General features: G+C 34.9%; 3 protein-coding genes across 3 annotated transcripts; all 3 read right to left on the bottom strand.

The window, feature by feature from the left end:
* Positions 1-406: 406 nt before the first annotated feature.
* On the bottom strand, positions 407-8263 carry LOC146532767 (cytochrome P450 4C1-like). The gene is made up of 10 exons (XM_085196915.1): positions 7967-8263; positions 7202-7291; positions 6959-7069; positions 6687-6872; positions 5221-5417; positions 5067-5136; positions 4795-4996; positions 1213-1364; positions 753-938; positions 407-643 (listed from the first exon to the last, which is right to left on the bottom strand). Exons 1-10 carry the CDS (start codon positions 8121-8123, stop codon positions 462-464), a joined length of 1533 nt encoding a protein of 510 aa, XP_085053041.1. The 5' UTR covers positions 8124-8263; the 3' UTR covers positions 407-461.
* A 1375-nt stretch (positions 8264-9638) lies between these two features.
* Positions 9639-14251, bottom strand: LOC146532768 (cytochrome P450 4C1-like). Its single transcript, XM_085196916.1, has 10 exons — positions 13865-14251; positions 13623-13712; positions 13265-13375; positions 13009-13194; positions 12085-12281; positions 11939-12008; positions 11307-11502; positions 10980-11131; positions 10426-10611; positions 9639-10119 (listed from the first exon to the last, which is right to left on the bottom strand). The coding sequence occupies exons 1-10, from the start codon at positions 14019-14021 to the stop codon at positions 9950-9952; spliced, it is 1515 nt and encodes a 504-aa protein (XP_085053042.1). The 5' UTR covers positions 14022-14251; the 3' UTR covers positions 9639-9949.
* Positions 14252-15686: 1435 nt separating this feature from the next.
* Positions 15687-20947, bottom strand: LOC146532769 (putative gustatory receptor 28a). The gene is made up of 4 exons (XM_085195856.1): positions 18627-20947; positions 18388-18456; positions 16238-16327; positions 15687-15926 (listed from the first exon to the last, which is right to left on the bottom strand). Exons 1-4 carry the CDS (start codon positions 19668-19670, stop codon positions 15867-15869), a joined length of 1263 nt encoding a protein of 420 aa, XP_085051982.1. The 5' UTR covers positions 19671-20947; the 3' UTR covers positions 15687-15866.
* Positions 20948-20989: the final 42 nt, after the last annotated feature.

The following is a 20989-nucleotide window of genomic DNA, read 5'->3' on the forward strand; positions in this document are numbered from 1 at the left end:
ACGCAAGAGAAGCTGCGCGCGTCCGCTAGTAAATTGAGATAGTGCAAAGGCAGCCTTAACACTGTACGGGATCTCTAACAGGCAAAGATATTTTTGTTGTTCGTTATATATCATACATACGAGAATACTATAAATACATATAAACATATATATATATAATCAAACAAACTTACATACAAACCGTATATATATTTATGATATATAAATATTATATATAAAATCTATAAATGGTCTCTCCACAATTAAAAACAAGTTTAATTGTTGTATAGAACTTGTAGCTAGCGCTTCAATCCTAGCTATATAATAAATAAAACCTATTTTACTTATATTATTATTAATTTTTATATGTGGAAACTTATGTACTACATATGTATAAAAGTATATTTATTATAACTAAAAATAACGATTGTGTATTGAATATATAAAGTATTTATTTTTTAAATAGGTTTCTTTTTTAATTGTTATAATGTCATTCCAGGCCTTCTTGTCAAAGCTACTTGATATCCATCGACATCTTTCATCATGATATTTAACTTTACTCTAATATGAGGTATCGGTCCCTTCTCCGGTTCTCCAACCAACTTATAGTACCGCAGTATCATTGCCAGCGAAGTCTTGATTGACATAAACGCGTATTGATAGCCTACAAATAATATATTAAAAAAAAGATTAAATGTATAATTTTTAAATTTTTATATTTAACTATATTTTTTAAAACAATATAACATATTTACGATAAGAACTTTACTTGCCTACACAGTTTCTTGGTCCACTACTAAAAGGCAGGAAACTGCTGCGATGTTTTAAGTTAAAGCGTTCTGGAAGAAAACGGTCAGGGTCGAAGTGTTCTGCGTCCGCTCCCCAGTATTTTGGATCTCGATGACAGCCCCATATTGATACCACTACTCCTGATCCTGCTGGAAGAACACGACCTGAAGCTGAAAAAATAAATCCAATATATATAAGTACACTATAGGAAGAGGCCAGTCGTGGGACAGTAGCACAAAATGTGTTGCAAAATCGGCTGGTTGTGGGTTCCATCCCCACTCGACAAAATTGCCTGCCTTTGTCCGACAATAATTTTTTTAATATGTTTGTTTAAGCAAGATTTAAAATGTAGTATCATTCATCTATATTATTATTAAACTAGATAATTAATATAGAGTTAGAATTAACATAATGAAAATCAGAAAAAGTAAAAGAGGTACTCACGAAGCCTGACATCGGTTTCCACTTTGCGAATAATGAAAGGTGCTGGAGGGAAAAGTCTTAAGCTTTCTTTGATTACTCTTTTTAAATATTTCATTTGTAACATATCATCTTTGGTGATAGATCTATTGGAATTTCCAAATATTTCATACAATCTGAAATTGTACAGTTTTCTTTTATACATTTCTAACGAAACGGAAAATTATTCTTTGGGCCGCAACGTATACTACGGTTAACAATAATCTTCTTCTTCTTCCTGGCATTAATCCCGGCTATTACCGGGGTCTGCCTTCCTACTTAACCTACTCCACTTTGCACGATCTTTTGCGTCCTCGGTGGTTAGACCATTGGCTCTCATGTCCTGCATCACGACATCCAACCAGCGCTTCCTTGGGCGTCCGGGAGGTCGCGCCCCAGGAACTTGTATAGCAAGGCACTTGCGTCCGACATAGTTCTTAGGCCGGCGCGTAACGTGGCCAAACCATCTCAAGCGACGCTCTTGGAGCTTATCCGCTACGTCACGGACCCCAAGACTACCTCGAATGAATGTGTTGCGTATGCGGTCAGACCGCGTTACGCCGCACATCCACCTCAGCATCTTCATTTCCGTGACGTGAAGCTCCTGAGTGTGCCGAGATAGTGCTGGCCAACATTCGCTGCCGTATAAAAGAACCGGTCGGACGATGCTCTTGTATATCAGCCCCTTGAGCTTGGGCGGTATTCTGCGGTCACAGACCACACCAGTGACCTCCCGCCATTTGGCCCAGGCAGCGCTTATCCGGCCATAGACATCGTGGTCGATGCCTCCAGACTCGTGCATAACGGATCCAAGGTACCTGAACTTCTCCGACTTAACGGCTGGCTCAGGACCTATAAGGATGGTGCTCGAGTCCCGGCTCCCGCAGGCCATGTACTCTGTCTTCGACACATTTAGTTTAAGACCGCCGTTCTCAAGCGTACCCTTCCAGAGGTTCACTTTACGCTCCAGCGTCAGTCGGTTCTCGGCAATGAGTGCTATGTCGTCGGCATACATCATCAGCCATGGAGGATGGTCCTGGATGTGAGCCGAGACAGTATCGAGCACTACATTGAATAAGAACGGACTAAGAGCCGAGCCCTGGTGAACCCCCACTGTAATCGGGAAGGGTCTAGTGTCGCCAACAGCAGTCCTAACCATAGAAGCGGAATCGTGGTACATGCCCCTGATAATCTCAATATAGACCTCAGGGATCCCTTTGGATCGCAATGCCCACCAGATACACTGACGAGGCACACAGTCAAAGGCCTTCTGCAGATCTAAAAAGGCCACGTGCAGAGCTCTCCTTTTTTCCCTGTATGCCTCCATCAAAGTTCTGAGGGCGAAAATGGCGTCCATGGTGCCCGATCCTGGCTGAAATCCATATTGAGACTCAGAGACAGTACACTCTTGGTGGAGCCTGAGGTCGATCATGCGCTCGAAGAGCTTCATGGTATGACTCATAAGCTTAATGCCCCTATAACTACCACAATCTTGAACACTGCCCCTTCCCTTGTAAATAGGGGTAATAAAGCTAAGCCGCCACTGATGCAGCATCTTACCAGTGTTCAAGATATGGTTAAAAAGGTCAGTAAGCATGAGCACACCAAGAGAGCCCAACGATTTCCACGCTTCGATCGGAATGTCGTCAGGTCCCACCGCTTTTCCGTTCTTAGTGCGTCGAAGGCAATTACGTGTTTCGTCTAGGGTTATTGGGGCAATAAGTCCGAGGTTAGGCGGTGGGTCGTGATGAAGACTGCATGGGTGCTGAGTATTCAGCAACTCCTGGAAGTAGCTTCTCCACCTCTCCTTCACAGAGTCATGATTACAGAGCAGCGTGCCCTGGGAATCTCTGACGCAAAGACATTTTGCGATATCTTGCGTCACTTTATCCCGGGAACGTGCCAGTTTGTAAATGAGCTTCTGCCCCTCCACAGTTTCAAGTTTATCATACAATGGTGACAAACTCTCACTGCGGGCTCTGGCTACAGCTCTTTTACTGGCACGTTTAGCTACTGTGTACTCCAGTCTGTCTTCAGGAGAGTTGGATTCCTGCCACTTCTTAAAGGCAGCCTTCTTTTCACGAGTCACCTCCTGGACCTCGTCATTCCACCACCATGTCTCCTTGTCGATGACACGTCCTCCCCTAGAAACGCCAAGAACTCGCCTGCCTGCCGCAATGATTGCCGACTGAGCCCGATCCCAAGCCTCCTGAGCAGTCTCGGTGTTAGTCGAAAGATTATGACTTTTCACCTCTGCCAGGAAGTCGGTCTGCATCGGTCCATTCAGCAACCACCACTTGATCCGAGGCCTACGTTTCTCGGCTACTTTCTTCTTCGGAGTGACGTTAAAGTCCATGACAAGAAGACGATGTTGGGCCGTTAGGCTTTCGCCTGGAATGACCTTACAGTTAGTTACCCTGCCCATATGACACCGTCTGGTCAATAAGTAGTCTATTTGAGTTGAGTGGGACCCGCACTTATACGTGATAAGGTGCTGAGAATTCTTTTGGAAGAACGTATTCACGACGGCCAGATCAGACGCAATGCACAGGTTCTCAGAATGTTTTCTCCCTCTGCATTGCGAAGACCGTGCCCAAAACCCCCGTGAACACGTTCATACGGCTCAGCAGCCTTACCGACGTGCCCGTTCAAGTCCCCCCCAACTAAGACCACTTCGGTACACGGCACAGCAAGTATCACCCCTTCATACTGCTCCCAGAATGTCTCCTTTTCGGCCGCGCTACATCCCGCCTGGGGAGCATAGGCACTGGTTAAGTTTGTGATAACGCCCTCAATCAGTACCCTCACTCGCATCAAGTGGTCGGAGCGACGGTCAACTTCAAGGAGCCCATTCTGAAGCTCTTCAGAAAGCACTACCGCTACACCGTTTCTACCCGAAGGTGACCCAGTGTATATAAGCCGGTAACCCTGTCCGATGTTACGGGACTTATTGCCCTTCCAGCGTGTTTCCTGGAGGAAGGCACACTGGACCCGACGTCTCATGAGTACATCTGCGAGTTCCCTGCATCGTCCGGTCAGAGAGCCAATATTCCACGTTACAAAGCGGAGTTTCCGTCTGGGTACTAGCGTCTTTAGCCGTGCCCGTACATGACACGGTAGCCCTTGCCCACTTGTCGCAGGTGTAGGGCGATGTGCCTGCGCGTCGTTTTGCGGCGACGCCCTAGCCGTACCCAGTCTTTTGCTTTTTCGGTCCATTTAAGTGGCGGTTGGCGGTTTTTAAATGGAGCGACTGCCGTCTGACCTCCAAAACCCCTTTGTGGGGAAAAACCGAGGGGAGAGGAAAATAGAAGGGGTAGGATAGGTAAAAGGAGGGAGCTAAGGAAAAGAGGAGGGGAAGGGGGGGAGTTAGGACACCATTCTTACGGACTGGATGAGGATGTAAGAGTGGCGGCTCGAGGATCCGGGGTCGCGTACCCGTATGCCCACAAACAAATATCGGACAGATATTAGTCAGGACATCCTCTGGATAACAATAATACTACGGTTAACAATAATATGTTTATGTAATTAATAATTATATATTTTCCAAGAACCTCAATTACTTACTCTTCATACACTTTTTCCTGTATTTTTGGATATTTTGCAAGCAGTTTTAGTGTATAACCAGTAACTATAGCAGAAGTGTCAGTGGCAGCAATAGTCAAAGTCAGAATTTCTTCACGAAGTTCTATATTAGTGTAGCCTCGCCCACCGCCAGATAGCGATATTAAAAGGTCCAGAAAAGATTTTCTCTGGTATTCTTGTAAATCTATAAATTAAAATTACAAATTTTAGACAACAATAAACAAATTTAATGTTCTTTAAATTATACTACGTACCATATTCCTTACTAACTTCTGTTTGATTATCATCTTTTTTGCTCAATTCCATTCGTCTTTTTTGTATGATCTAAAATGAAATATATATATATTTCAAATAGCATATATTTGCCACTATAAGAACAAATATGCACTAAAGATATATATTGTTTACTTCATCTGTGAAATTATGTAAGACACCTATACACTCTTCTTGTGTCTTGTACTGGGGAAAAAATTTGAAAAGCCAATCCGGTTGTAACCACAAATGAAAAATTCTCATGCAAGTAATGTCCATTAGAAGGTGAAGTGAAGTTAAAAATGAAGACTTTGGATCATCTTGAGCGTTTAGTTGAACACCTAGTGTAGTTTCTGTAAAGTAATTGTAAAATCGTTGGGGTCAAATGTGCGAATACCTTTAAAGTCCCACTGTGCAAACAAAAGTTAAATTGCGGTAAAAAGTATAATTTCGAAATAAGCGGTTATTATTCTATAAATCAAAATAAAAAGCTGTACATTTCTCATTTATTAAGAAACAAAAGAAAGTCAGAAAGCGTAGATTTTAAATTTTTATTAAGACTTTTAAGTCACAAGATGTTAAGAAAACATCATATGCTAGATCATATGTATGGGATATTTTTCTCAATAAATTTTTGAAATGTCATGTATAAGAAAAATATTAATGACTTAGCAATACCGGTGATGTATACAGGGTGGAATTGTCAGCGCCACTTTAAATGAAACCACAGTTTTAACTACTCTATGAAAGCCTAATATAATTCGGAAAAAAAATAATTCCCAAAAATGAAAAAGTTATTTTTTCAAACAAAATAAATAATAAAATTATCGTTTTAAAATAAAACGCCATTTGTAAAGTATAACATAGGCACGCACACACTTACCTGTCAAATCGGAAACGCCGCATACGTATGTGTGCGTTACACGAAATACAGGTATGGATAAAAATCGTGAAATGAAAAAAAAATCCTACGTCCAAACTGTTGAGGTACCTTGATTAATTTCTTAGGTGTGGGTTTGAAATATATTACCCTATATGCAGTTTCAATAAAAGAAGCGCTGCCTCTTCCACCCTCTATAGTAATATACATAGTACATAGTGCTTAAACTTAGCGCACCTGTAAGTTACAACAGCATCCCAGAAAACGTCCGAGGATGATCTATATTACAAATTTTAAAAGTTGAGAAATAATTAATTAAAAAAGTCCCATTGAAAGTCTTGCACCGTGTATTGCGCAGAAACTTTAGTGCACCGGTGGCAAATTATTCCACGTCAAAAAAAAAAACTTTCCCTGACTTAACCCTATTGAGGGTAAGTGTGCGTTTAACTTCGGGGCAAGTAGACACAATTCATGCAAGTGAACGCTTTGTTTATATTATAAGCGTGAATATGAATCCAAACAGGCAATATACGCAGAAATACTTCTGACTTCTGAAACTGGAAACTTAATAAACTTATATATGTAGGTACCGTACATGTATGTCGTACATAATTTGAAATCTGTAATAATAGATTGTATCATTCCATTTATAATAGAACATAAAAATACTTTACATTTCTTAATATCAAAAACTCATAAAATAGCAAGTATTCATATATTTCGATATCTTATTCATACTAACCAAGTACAGAATCCAGAGTATATGCAGACAAGTATGGCCAAATGCTAAATTTTCCTTTCCCATCAACTTTGGCTAATTTTTTCACTAACTTTTCACCATTATTACAAAATATATCTGTGTATTGATTTGTAACTTTTGTACTAAAAGCTGGTATTAATATTTGTCTTCGTCGCCTCCATATGGGAACTAAAAAACGTTATATATTAAATTATGGAAAAGTTATTTCATCACAATAGTAATAATTATTTTTGTATTTAATTGTAAGCGAATACCTGGTGCGAATATTCCACCATTACCAATGACTTTTTGCATAAATCTGTGTAAATCATCTTTCGGTAAGCATGTTTTTAATATCATTTCCAAATCAATGGGATTCGTTACCACTAAAAATAAAAGATTTATCGCATAATGCTTAAAAAATATTTATTTCTATTAATAGATCTTCACTTTAATGTAGTAGTGTAATAGTCAGTGTAATATAATAATGTAGTATAATAAAAAAACATAATACTCACTAAAATAGAGTATATGATTGAGCCAACCGCGGATGATTCCGTCGTTTAGCATTGAATCGTAACTAAATGTTTGTAAACTCAACATTATATCTGCATAAGCAAAAAAAAAATTATTATATATACGGATTTTATCGGAATTATCTTTATATGGATTGAATCTGAATAATCATAAAAATATTTCTTTAATAATAAATAAACTGTTGACAGTATCGTAGCACTAATTTATATCGATTGTAAGTGCACAAAAGTCGTGGACTATTGATTTCATCTATAATATCGTCAAAATATACAATTTTTTTTAGTAGTACGTTTTTAGTAGTAGTAGTTTCTCCCACTGAATACAATTTAAAAATAATTCCAATACAACTTATTTATTATAAAAGAAGAGGGAAGAGATAGAGAAATGTTGGTCTTTTCAATGTTCGATCCAAAAGAGTTCAACAATTTCCATGCTCCCGTTCTTCATGTGTCGAAGGATTAGGAGTTTTGTCAAGGGTTATTATGCCACTAAGGCCAAGGGAAGGCGCTAATATAAGAAGATTGCACTGATACCGAGTATCCAGCAGCGTGCCCTGGGAATCTCCGATTCAAAGACATTTTATGATATGTTGCGTTGCTTTATCTCAGTGTAGTATAGATGCCCATATTAAGATAGTCAATCAATTTTTCCTAAATAGGTCCTAAATATATAATTTTAAATAAATAAAGCCGCGTGGGCACCGCTAGTAAATAATAATAAACTAAAAAGAAAACATTTGAACTTGCCTTCATCGTTTCCCGTCAGCATGTGCGCTATCCCTATAATGGGTAATTCCCCACCTGGTGCTGGAATTTTAGAGGCCAACTTGTACATATTCCTCCTCTTAAATCTATATAAAAATGTCCATAACACAACTATAACTAGAATAGACCACAAGATCATTTTGAGTATGTCTATGTTTTTTCAATTACAACAAACCCAGAAAAAATTAAATAAAATGATGTTATGCTAAGCACTGATTTACAATGTGCGCACTTTTTACTCGTACGTATGATCTATTTACAGTATGGACGCGGTTTGCGCTCAAATTCTCCTGCTTTTATAACTCTAGTGTTACATATATATTTAATTCTATATAATATAATCTTTATATTTCTAGGAAACTATAATACCATAGCAGATTATTAGTGCATATATACGTAGATACGTACATACACGTAGGAGACACATACGGAAATAAATTAAGAAAGAATAAGATTGGTGATTTATTTTTGAAATTTATGAAATAATGTAAAACACTTAAAATGTATTAAATTTATTTAATTCTTAAGCTATTTTTAAGTGTTTCCATAATGAACATTTCAGTTGGTGTAGTATTTATTCAGATAAATCATTTATTTACTAATTTCAATAATTTTATTAGCTAATCTGATTTATTTATTTAATTTTTAAGTAATATTTGCACTGAGACGTAGATAATTTCTCATGTCGTCAATACGAACGAGTCCGTTATTTACTGAAGGTTGCCTGTTTAGAGATTGTTTGAAGCAATATAAGCCTTTGCATCTTTTTTTAGCTCCACGTTGAATTGCGCACATAGCAAAGTGAACATTGGAACATAGTGTTAGGACATTCAGTTCCCATTAAGACACTTCCGTTTTCCACTTTCCGGCGAATTCTAGAGGCATTGCGCGTTGAGTGGCAGAACTCAACGCCATCGTTTGCTTCAATATTAGGAGAGGTAATTAAAACATTAAATATTTCATTTTCTCGAATGGGAATCGAACTCACAACCTGTCTTGTTTACGATCATACTCTCATGCCTGCGCCATGACTGGCCTCACTAATTTAATCTAGTGTTTATCTGTGGCTTTGTCTTAATATTTTATTTCTCACATTAAGGCAAAGCCACAGATAAAAGCTAGATTAAATAATACGATTAGATAAAAAATTTCCTTCATTTTTATAATTACTTCAAGTTGCACATAATAATTAAAGGGTCTCCTGGGGTCAATTTATTGTAAGGTACAACTCGTGATGGTCTTTTTAGTTGGTAATACATAAATTTATAGTTATAAATAAAATCAGCGTCACGCAGACTCCTGCACTCAGTAGGGTAAGTAGAGGGAACGTAGTGTTAAGTTCACTCCGTTCATAATTTTCCATCGAGTTCTGAAGGCATTGCGTGATGAGTGGCGGAACACAACGCCGCACTTTGCCTCGACACCAAAACGAAGAAAATAGAAATATTAAATATTACACTGAGGCCAGTCGTGGTGCAGAAGTACAAAGTGTGACGGTAACACGGCAGGTTGTCGGTTTGATTCCCATTTGAAGAAATGAAATATTTCATATTTTCAGGATCAGCGTGAGGATCCTTGGGAGATACCTATATCTAACAGTGGACGTCGAAAAGCTGATGTAATTATGATTATGGGTAATTTTGTGTCCTAAGAACCAAATAAAAAACAGTTGTGATAGATATTTTTTTAGTTATATTTTCATCATTATTAAATTTAATTATTTTAACTAATAACTGCATATAATTTAATATTATAATATTTTGAAATTGACTCTTTTAAATTTGAGGTTGCAGATTTACCTCTAAACATTTCATATCAAATTATAGCACCAGAAATAATTCTGGACATACGTTATACTAATAAAAAAAGTTATACTAATATTTAAATTGCATCATATATGAAAGAAAACAATTTTCTTAATAAATTATACATGTTTTTTTTTTTTCAACTACAATGCCATTTCTCTCAATGTCTTTTTTCCAAAGTCACTTGATATCCGTCAATATCTTTCATCATAACACTTAATTTAACTCTAATATGAGGTATCGGTCCTTTCTCCGGCTCTCCAACCACCTTGTAATTTCGTAGTATCGTTGATAGCGATGTCTTCATTGACATTAATGCGTATTGATAACCTGGAAAATTGTAAGATCTAAAAAAAATATACTTAAATGTGCCTAAAACACCGATAACAGTGTTGTTGTTATTAGTACCCTTTAAAAATCACGTCGACGTTTCTCCGTCTGTCCCTTTGCCAATAACTATTTCTCAAAACTTCGGGTAGGTAACCAGCTTAATGAAATTAACATCAAATATCGAGGTCCACGATCTTTTGGTGTTTGGAAAAAATAAACTTGTAAGACATCGCAATCAAAATTAAAGGTAGAATTTGTGTTTTCAATTTCTGGTAGGAAAATAATACTAAGAACAGCTAGACTTGCCTACACAGTTCCTCGGCCCGTTGCTGAAGGGCATAAAACTACAAGCATGTTTTAAGTTAAAGCGCTCTGGCAAAAAGCGGTCAGGATCGAAGTGCTCTGCATTCGACCCCCAATATTTTGGATCACGATGACAGCCCCAGATAGATATCATCACTCCTGATCCAGCTGGTAGAACACGACCTGAAGCTGAGAGCAGAAATCTTTTTAATATGCATGGTTAATATAAATGGGGTGGTCTAAGAAGAAAAGAATAACGGCACTTTAGTGTTTAAAAGCAAGTAAAGTTATATTCTTTCATTAAATACATGAAACGCATATAAAAAAAGAATCCTATTATAAATATTAGGTACCTGGTAATTTATTTAGTATATAAATAAATTACCAGGTCTGTTAACTGCACTGTCAAGTAAAACTTATTTCAAACTAAAAGTAAACAGATACTTTAACAAAAGAAGGCAGAATACATTTTATATTATACTCGTATTCGTGTGTTTAGTATAAAATAAAACAGTGAGAGCGAAGTACTCGTAAATATAAATCAAAAGATTACTTACGAAGCGTTAGATCAGTTTCGATCTTTCGTGAGATAAACGGTGCCGGAGGGAAGAGCCTTAAGCTCTCTTTTATAATCCTTTCTAATAATTTCATTTTTAACAAATCTTCCTTAGTTATTGCTCTCTTAGAATTTCCAAATATTTCATATAACCTGAAAAGGCAATTCTTCATTCTATTTAATTTAAAACTTATGAATCTATAATTTTTAGAAACCGTCGTAGCACAGTGGCAGAGCGTGTGTCTGTCAACGTTACAGTTGTCGGTTCAATTCCCACTCGGACGAATGGATTATTAAATATAACCATTTCTTATGTTTAATTACTTACTCTTCATATGCTTTCTCTTGTATTTTTGGATATTTTGCCATTAAATTCAGCGTATTCCCGGTAGCTACAGCAGACGTGTCAGTGGCAGCAATGGTTAAAGTAAGAATTTCTTCCCGTAGCTCTATATTAGTGTACCCTTTTTCACAACCCGATAATGATATTAAGAGGTCAAGGAAAGTTTTTCTGTTGTACTCATCTTTGAATGGAATAAAATAAATATAATATATAATACAGAAAGGATAGTACACCATAATTTAAAAAGTTAAGTTTAATTATGTTATATAATCATTAATATATATAAGTATAATATATATAAATATAATATATATAAATATAATATATATAAATATAATATATATAAATAAGAGGTCATCGTGACGCAGTTGCAAAAGCGTGTGACTGTAGACACGATAGTTGTGGGTGCGATTCCTACTCGGGAGAATGAAATATTTCATATTTTCAATTTTCATTTCTTCGGTCTAGTACCAAGGCAAAGCGCGGCGTTGAGTTCCGCTGCTCAACAAGCAACGAAGTTAATGTGAAAAGTCTTAACACTAGGTTCCCAGGTTCCCTCTGCCTACCCTGCTAAATGCGAGATACAACGTGAAGCTGTAAAAAAATTTTACACTTACTATGTGTATCACCACTCGGTGTTTGGTTTTTTTTTTCTTTATTTAATTCAGTTCTTCTCTTTTTGATGATCTTAAATGAAAAAGATATTAAGAAAAGATTTTAGATATTAACTGTAATTATGCATTTAAATGATTTATTTTATTACTTCATCTGTGAAGTTATGTAATATTCCTAAGCTCTCTTTATATATCTTGTACTGGGGAAAAAATTTAAACAACCATTCCGGTTGTAGCCATAGATGAAACATTCTCGTGGCTACAAGTTCCAGGGCGGCGTTGAGTGACGTTAAAAATGTTGAATTTGAATCCTTTTGGGAGTTTACTTGAACACCTAATGTTGTTTCTGCGAAATGTATATATATTATAATATATATCATATATTTTTTATATGATTTATTATCACACTTATCAAGTTAATTATATAAAATATTTAACATATTTGATTAATGAAATGGAATCAAATGAAAGACATATATCACAGACCTTATTTTCTTATATAAAAATCAAGATCATTCTGTAGGGTAGGCAGAGGGAATATAGTGTTAAGACCACTCCGTTCCCCCACTTTCCGCCGAATTCTGCAGGCATTGCGTGTTGAGTGGCGGAACTCAACGCCGCAATATTTTCTTATATATTTTTTACATTTTACTTTCAATATTTTTAATAAAATGTAAATATCAAATTAATAGAGAAAGAACAAAATTACTTAAGCAAAATAAAGATACATCTAAAAGTCTAAACTTGTGTGTCTCATGTCAGACAAATGTGAATAAATTAACATGTAACCAGACAAGCAATACTTATCTACCTCTTAATATAGCTCAATAGAAAGTTGTAAAATTATTGAAAATTGTAGAAAACGAAAGCACATTATTTCAATATAGATGCTACCTCTTGCCTTTTTATATTAGCAGACGGACTTTTTTTTATTATTTTTTCCTAAATATAAAGTATAAACATATCCATCTATGGATATATCAAATTTTTATATTATAGATTCGCCTATTCGAGTCGTATTTTTACGATGTTAGTAATATGCATTTAAATAATATTTATTTATTTTAACTCACCACTCACAGAGTCTAGTGCGTAAGCAGACAAATACGGCCAAATGCTAAATTTTCCTTTGCTAGTAACGTTTGCTAGTTTTTTTACAAATTTTTCACTATTTTCAGAAAATACTTCGAAAAATTGATCTATAATTTTTGGGTTAAACGCAGGTAACAAAATTTTTCGTCGTCGTCTCCAGATTTGAACTAAAATAGTTAAATTAACATTTTATGTTCCAAGAAAATAGAAATTAATCGGTAAAAAACTAATTCATACCTGGAGCAAAAATGATGCCATTACCGGTAATATTTTTAAGAAATCTGCTTAAATCATCTTTTTCTAAACATGTCTTTAATATCGTTTCTAAGTCCACAGGATTAGTTACCACTAAAATATATAAACCATAGAATTAATAATATTAAATTATAGACATTATATGTAATAAACTCTCGTTGTGTATAATTACAGATACATTTCATTTAGATTTTTCTATAAAAAATCTATTTTATACCTAATTACATTTTATGAATTTATGTAAATCGGAACTTTCTCGCTCACTATGAGCAAAATAAATGCTTGACATTAAAATTAAATATTTTTAAAACTATATACCATTATAAATTATAATACTTACTAAAATATAGTATGTGACCAAACCAACCCCTGATCACCCCATCACATTGCATTGCTTCATAACTAAATGATTGTAAGGCTAGCATTATTTCTGGAAAAAATACAAAAAACATAGATAGGTACTGGTTAATGCTATAAACAGAATTCTCATTACTTTCTTAAAAATATAAATAACTGCTACAATTTCTATAATTGTGACTATGAAAAACAACAATTTGACAATAAATAAATGAAAACACTTACCTTCAGTGCTTCCTTTCAATGTATGCGCTACTCCTATCAAAGACAATTCTTTTTCTGGACCTGGAATTTTAGACGCGAGCCTATACATATTTCTCCTTTGGAATCGATAAGCAAATATCCATAATACAAGTATCACTAGTAAGAACCACTGAATCATTCTGTAATTGTTAAGTTTCTGTAAAAATATTTCATAAAACTTCGACGTTTTATACGTATTGGCGTTTTACTCAATCGACACGGTTTGAGTAAAAATTTGTCCGCTTTATTAGTCTAGTGTGATAAAGTTTATAGCTCAATATGATACACTCATTTGACCTCTACAGAAGTGTGCCACTACAATGTAGGTAAGCAATAGAAAAAATTAGCACAGTTCCATCCTCTAGCGTTAAGCGGGTAAAGCTTCTATGTGATCCTACCCTCAGAAATAATATATTGCAGTGTTAATGACTTCATTTTCATTGACCTTTACGTTATTTTTTTTACGAACTAAAAGTGCACAACAATTATATCTTTTCTAAAAGGAAAGAAACAAAATGCTATTATTTGTACAATGGAAGTGTCATACATTTTTTTCCAAAATATATCGTTGAAACTTTGAATTTTTTAAGATAAATATTTCATCTTGTGCTTCAATTATTTATGAGACTAAAAACTAATTGAAGCGCTCTTGCATTTAAAATTGGATTATTCATTTATAAGCTTTAAAAAAATAGGAATGTAAGTGCTCAAAGTTTTATCTTATTAATTTTTTGGTAAAAAATCTGAAAAAGAAATAATTTTATAAAAAAGTTGATATCTCTGCAATTATCAGTCTTTGAGCCCCAGTTGATGAGATTTTTTGTTTCAATTACAGTACAGTACCTAAACAACAATAGATCAATTATAAAATAGTGACGTAGTAATTAGACTAACAAAGTATCTTTCTCATATTTTATAATTACCTACAGTTACATATAATGACTAAAGGTCATAGCTCATTAGAGCCCCCCGGCACCCACTCCGCACCGCCTCGTCGCACGGCGTCCACTTGTTGTCGACAGGTGGCCCACGGGTGGACACCGTGTTATCACCAATAAACGTCGCGCGGTCAACCATTGGATCGTCACCCAGTAGACCCCGCGCTGGCCTCTGGTGGACGCCGCGTGGTCTACGACTGGAGACTGGTTAGTCCAGGAATTTTCGCGTAGTCTGTTAACAATTGGCACTACGTCTACACGTGTGCTTCATAATGTTAAATTTTACAAACCGTGAATTGGCACTCATAGCTGTAGCGCTTGATGCAGAAGAAAATGAATGACCCAAGAGAAAAAGGAAAGCTTATTGGGTGCACGAAATGTTTAAACAAAGAAAAAATCGTCCGCCTCGTTCGAAAAAAAGGCTGGGAATGAAGGGAGGATGGGAAGCGGTGCATCGCCAACGCATCGCCCTCGAGTGAATCACTCGCAGGCAGCGCGCGGTCCACTCGTCGGCAACGCGCGATCAACGTGCGGCAAGCATGCGAGTTGCGAGTTGTCACCGAGTGGTCCACTCGCCGCCCGCGCGTGGGCAACTTGCGAGCGAGGCGATCCGGAGTTGATGTAATGAGCGTATACCCATAGAAATCCATACAAACAATATCAACCGCACTAGTTGAGGCGGTGAGGGTCGGGTGCCGGGTGGCTCTAATGAGCTATGATCTTAAAGGGTTATGGAAGGGTCAATTTTTATATAAGAAATAACATTACAAAGCTCATCATTACTATACTAATGAAATATCTATCTAAATTAATTACATGCTACTGTCAATTAGTTACTATAAGGAAACTCAACTTTAAAGAATACATTTATTTCGACATTATAATTGTTAAAACAAGTAACCGTAGTTCTAAAGAATGGGCCACTTTCCGATTTTCTTCTTCATATTAACATTGCCATCTTACATACTAATAGTTGCACTATTTTTTAATTATGTGTAATATACGTTATAACGTAAAATATTTACGGACATAGTAATATTGTTAGACTATTTATCCGTGACAAACTGTAGAAGAATAACGAGATAGGTAGTTACGGAACGGGCTCCCTGGAACAGAATAAAAAAATGGGTTGTAAGAATATTGGAATTTATAAAAAGAAAAAGTAAAAAATCTGTTATGTAGGTAATTCATCATTCAAAAATTCTTTTTTTCAATTAGCTAGATAGAGAGATGAGTCCGGACAGTAGAGGTGAACGTTTACAAGCAATTAAACGAAAATCGAAAATCCTAGGCACTGGTCTGATTATCCTGCAACGTGATGGTTTCCGTACCCACATGGTGAATGCATATAAAATGCTAAGTAGTTTGTTTCTAGTATATATTTCATAAAGAAGATTTATGAAATTGAATTGCTTACTTCCAACATCATTGCATAGTCGAGCTTGAACAAACCACGTGCTGTGAATACTGGCCTCTGATGAAGTGTTTGTAACGAGAAGTGCACTGCCTGAAAATACATTTTTTTTAAATAAATCGTTCAAATGTTGAACCATTTTACCATAATGGATGTACCTACCAATAGTTTTTTTATTTAAATTGTTGAAAAGAAGAAGACTAGGTACTACTGAAATCTGATTTTTTATGCTTACTAAAAATGACTCAATAGAATCTATATTAAGAAAATTATAGGAGGACAAACATAAAGTGTAAATCTGGTTTGAGTACTTAAGGTAAGTGACGGTAACTTCGTGATAGTACGTCGTTTCGTGAGTTTTGCTACTGGCAAAAATAATAAGCAATTTAAGTATTATTTACGTAAACTATATATTGGTATATAATCTTTATACTTTCAACTGTCTAAAAATTAAGTAACACTATTTTAATGATAAAATTGAGCGTATAGCGACACTTTAAACGCAGAGTTGTCTACAAACTGCAGTGTAACGTGTCTGCGATGCTTGCGACCGTAAGACTAGCGTAAGAATTTCTTAAGGTTGTAGAAAGACAAAGGTAAGTTATTCGAATAAAACATTGAATACATGCTTTTTTGTATTCTATAAAAAAACATTTTATTGAAAAAAAAAATAGATGGAAGCATAAAATTCTTTTAAAATTGCAATAAATCGATTCACGAAATAGCAGTCATTTTATTTATCAAGTGTCCGCTATTTCGTGCTACTACCGAATTAGGGGGATCTTAGATACTTTTTAATAAATTTATATTTATGTTATAATTGAGATAATTCAAATTTAAAGTTTAAAATCAGTTACTGTATTTAATAAAGTTTCTCGTGATCGAAATTCGGTATATATTTTGTTCACTTAAATTTCTATATTTCTATTTTAAAGGTAACCTGAATTGATAATTTTAAGCTAAATTCGTATAGGTACTGCCAATGTAACTTTGTTTTTTAATCAACCTTTATAATTTATTTTTGTGTATGTTTTCGAATATACATGGTAGTTAATGATTACTTTACATAATGTAAAAAATACTGAATAAACAGAATTGCGGAAGTTACCAAAATCAGTAACACGAAATAAGCTCCCCCACATTTCATTATTTTCTCTAACTTCGTGACAAATAAATCTACGTAAAATCAACACATTCACTTCTCTGTCTTTGTTAATATTGTTTATCTTAGTCTTGTTATAAGTCTAAATAAAGATCTTTATATTTTTTCAAGAATATACTAAACTGGTTGCGAAAATAAAAGCCATGAGCCAAATATATAGGTCTATAAACTGGCATAGCTAGCTTCAAAAAATTTAACTTGAATTTTGAGCTTTTTTTATATTTTTTTTATAAAAAAAGTATATAAAAGTTCAAAAATGTATTTTTTTTTTAAAACTGTGCTTTTATATATTTCTAAATTATAAAAGTTGAAGCCAGTCGTGGCGCAGGGGTACAAAGTGTTACTCTAAAACCGATTGGTTGTGGGTTCGATCCCCACTCGAGGAGATGAAAATAGAAATAGTATAGAAAATAGAAAATGTTTATTTAAATTTATATTTCAAGCCAAGCGCGGCGTTGAGTTCTGCCACTTAACATGCAATGCCTCCGGAATTCCGCAGAAAGTGGGGAACGGAGTTTCTTAAAAACACTAGGTTCCCTTTACCTACCCTGCTGTCAGCGGGATACAGCGTGAAGATGATTTAATTTGATTTTTTTTATAAAAGTTTTAATGTCGTTAAACTGATCTAACCAATTTTTTTTATTTACAAATTCTTTACAATGAAAACCTATAAAGGTGTTTATTTTTTTTATTATAAAACCTTACTCGCGGGGTAAAAACTTGTGACCCGAAATAGGGGACACAAACTCACGAAGTTAGAAACAGAGCTAAATTTTATCACGAAGTAGGGTTCAAACAAGAGGTCCACAAATAAATTAATATAAAAATTAAGCTTAAGTTAAACCGCATAATTCACACATTAAATTACTGCCAAAAGACCCACTTTGATCATACTAAAATTTGCAAATTCATATAACCTTTAATAATGTATTTACAATAGTTTAAAGTTATAAGAGCCTTAAACTGCCGAATCCCCGTACATTTACCTTACTTCACTTCTTACTTCGGGATCCGAGTTACCGTTTATAATTTCATGTAATATTTGAGATGTTAATTGTGCCTTAAAATAACCAATAAATATAATTACTTAATGTTTTTAATATTAGATTCTAAACTTATTTTGATATAAAATTAGATTCTAAACCTATTTTAATATAATAGATTCTATAATCAAAATAGGTTTAGAATCTAAGTTTTTAAAAACATCAGGAAAAAAATATATTCCTTTACCTCTTTAACGGTGGCTTCACTGAAGTAAATATAAGCGTGTTCAATACTGAGCGCAAAACCAATTTGCCAAAACACATATATTAAGAAGTCAATATATCTCGCTGTATCGTGGAACAGGCCCGATGCCGTCGCCTCCATAAAATAATACAGATATAGAACTATAAACAATAGTGTCATCAGCATAGTGTGCAGTATCACTGATCCAAATTTGTCGTTGGCAGTTTGTGTTGCTTTGTAAATCATACTATAAATTTTTCCACAAGATTTAAGCTTTATAGTGGAATATTTCGCTTCGAGTTTAATCCTCCGAACTTTTTCCGAAACGCCTGGTTGATTCAATCGGATCATAAAAAAATCCGTTGATTGCTCTTTTATTGCTGTGAGAACTCTATTTATGATTCTGTACCTTCTTTTCAATATTATAAGATAAGTACAATACTGTGCCGTTATAACGAAAGCTATGTAGTCTGTAAAAAGCATTTGGAATACTCTACATATGGGCACGCTGATATCTAAGTTTCGGAATGACATCCATACGCTGAGTATTCGAGTACCACTGATAAATATTTGGGCTGTGCATATTATGATGAGTGATTTAATTTTTTTCGAGTAATCAAGCTCTTCGCCAAGCTCTCGGAAGGCTTTGTCGATATCGACAATGAACTGCATGTCTTCAGTACTACCACTCAAATCAAAGGGAACCTTCCACAAGGCGTACAACACGAATAAAGTATTAGTTATCCTCTCAACTTCATCACCGTACCGTTCCAATTTGGTATCATAGAGCGCTCTAAGTATAGTTTGATCTTCAAAATAAACGTTATAAAGCGAATAAAAATATAGAGTATACCAAAAAATAAAAAAAATAAAACCAAAAAGAGTAAATGTAGAAACAATAGTTTCGTTGGAGGTGCTTTTGATAGTAAAGACCGAGGAACCAGCAAATTGTCTCACATATCGAATTAAATATGACGACTCTACTATATTCTTCACTTGGTTTGATTTTAAAAGCTTTTTAATATTTTTCAATAAATTCGACGACATTGTTAGTCGAAAGCAAGGCGCCTTTTGACTGTGAAGTGAAAACGGCTGTTGACCAACATTCACTCATTTCCTTTCATGTTGATTACACGATTAGTCTTGTATTAATTTAATTTCCAATACTTTACTTGCTTTCCGCTAAATAAAACGCTTACACAAATATACTAAGAATAGTAGGTACTGTACCTGTAGTATTTTCAGTTTCACAAATATACTAATAGGTACTAAGCATTTCATAAAATTAATATTATGTTGTAGGTAAATTATATTGCGTTAATATTGGTGAAATCCAATATTCATGAAATGTAATCTACATCTAATAAATAAAGATACATATTATTTATTATTTTTGAGTTGAAAATACTTAAATAGCAGTTCCAATTATAACATAACATAAAAACTCTTTATTTCACACCATATTAAACATATTTAACAAAACAAAAAAAAATCGTACAAAAAAAGAAATGTGAAATTGCGGCCTTATCACTAAAAGTGATCTCTTCCAGGCAACCTAATCTTAGAGGAATCAATTTAAAAGAGGGCATGGCGCGATCAAACATATATTATACACCTGCGTAAATACTATCTCATAAACTACATAGAATACACATACATAATAAAAATAAATAAATAAATAAGTAAATAAATAAATAAATAAAAAAAGTGCATAGATACATGACAATTACGTCGAAATATATAAAAATACTACATACTAAGATAGTAATTTTTAACTTTATATTTAAATATATTTAAGGATTTAGACTGCCTTATAGCTCGCGGTAAGGTATTCCATAGCTTCGCAGCTTGGACAGTGAATGACTCACTGTAGCAACGGGTACGACACAAAGGTATTTCCAGGACATTATCACTTTGGGATCGGAGAGTTAGGGCAAGACGGGATTCAGAGCCAAGAAAGGTAAAGCGTTTTATGTATATCTTTATATCCAATTATATGTATATCTAACCAAATAATTTCCTAAAATCTGAAGACCAGAAAAAGGATATTCAAATATCTGCGTAACATCGATGACGATATTTTTTTTCTTCAGTTTCACGCTATATACCGCATACAGCAGGGTAGGCAGAGGGAAGCTAGTGTTAAGACACTGACATTACGTGTTGAGTAGCAGAACTCAACACCACGCGGCTTTTCCTTGTTACCAGTGCGAAAAAAATTAAAATACTAATATCTCCTAAGTGGACATCGAACTCGCAACCGTAACATTTACAATCACACGCTTGTGCCATTGCGCCATGACGACGTAAAAATTATAATAAAAAATAAAAATATCAAAAATCAGAATTTCTATTGCTTTTAATCG

This window comes from Heliconius melpomene, chromosome 13, assembly GCF_056956725.1.
Source record: "Heliconius melpomene rosina isolate 202511_hmr_F chromosome 13, ASM5695672v1, whole genome shotgun sequence".
NCBI lineage: Eukaryota > Metazoa > Arthropoda > Insecta > Lepidoptera > Nymphalidae > Heliconius > Heliconius melpomene.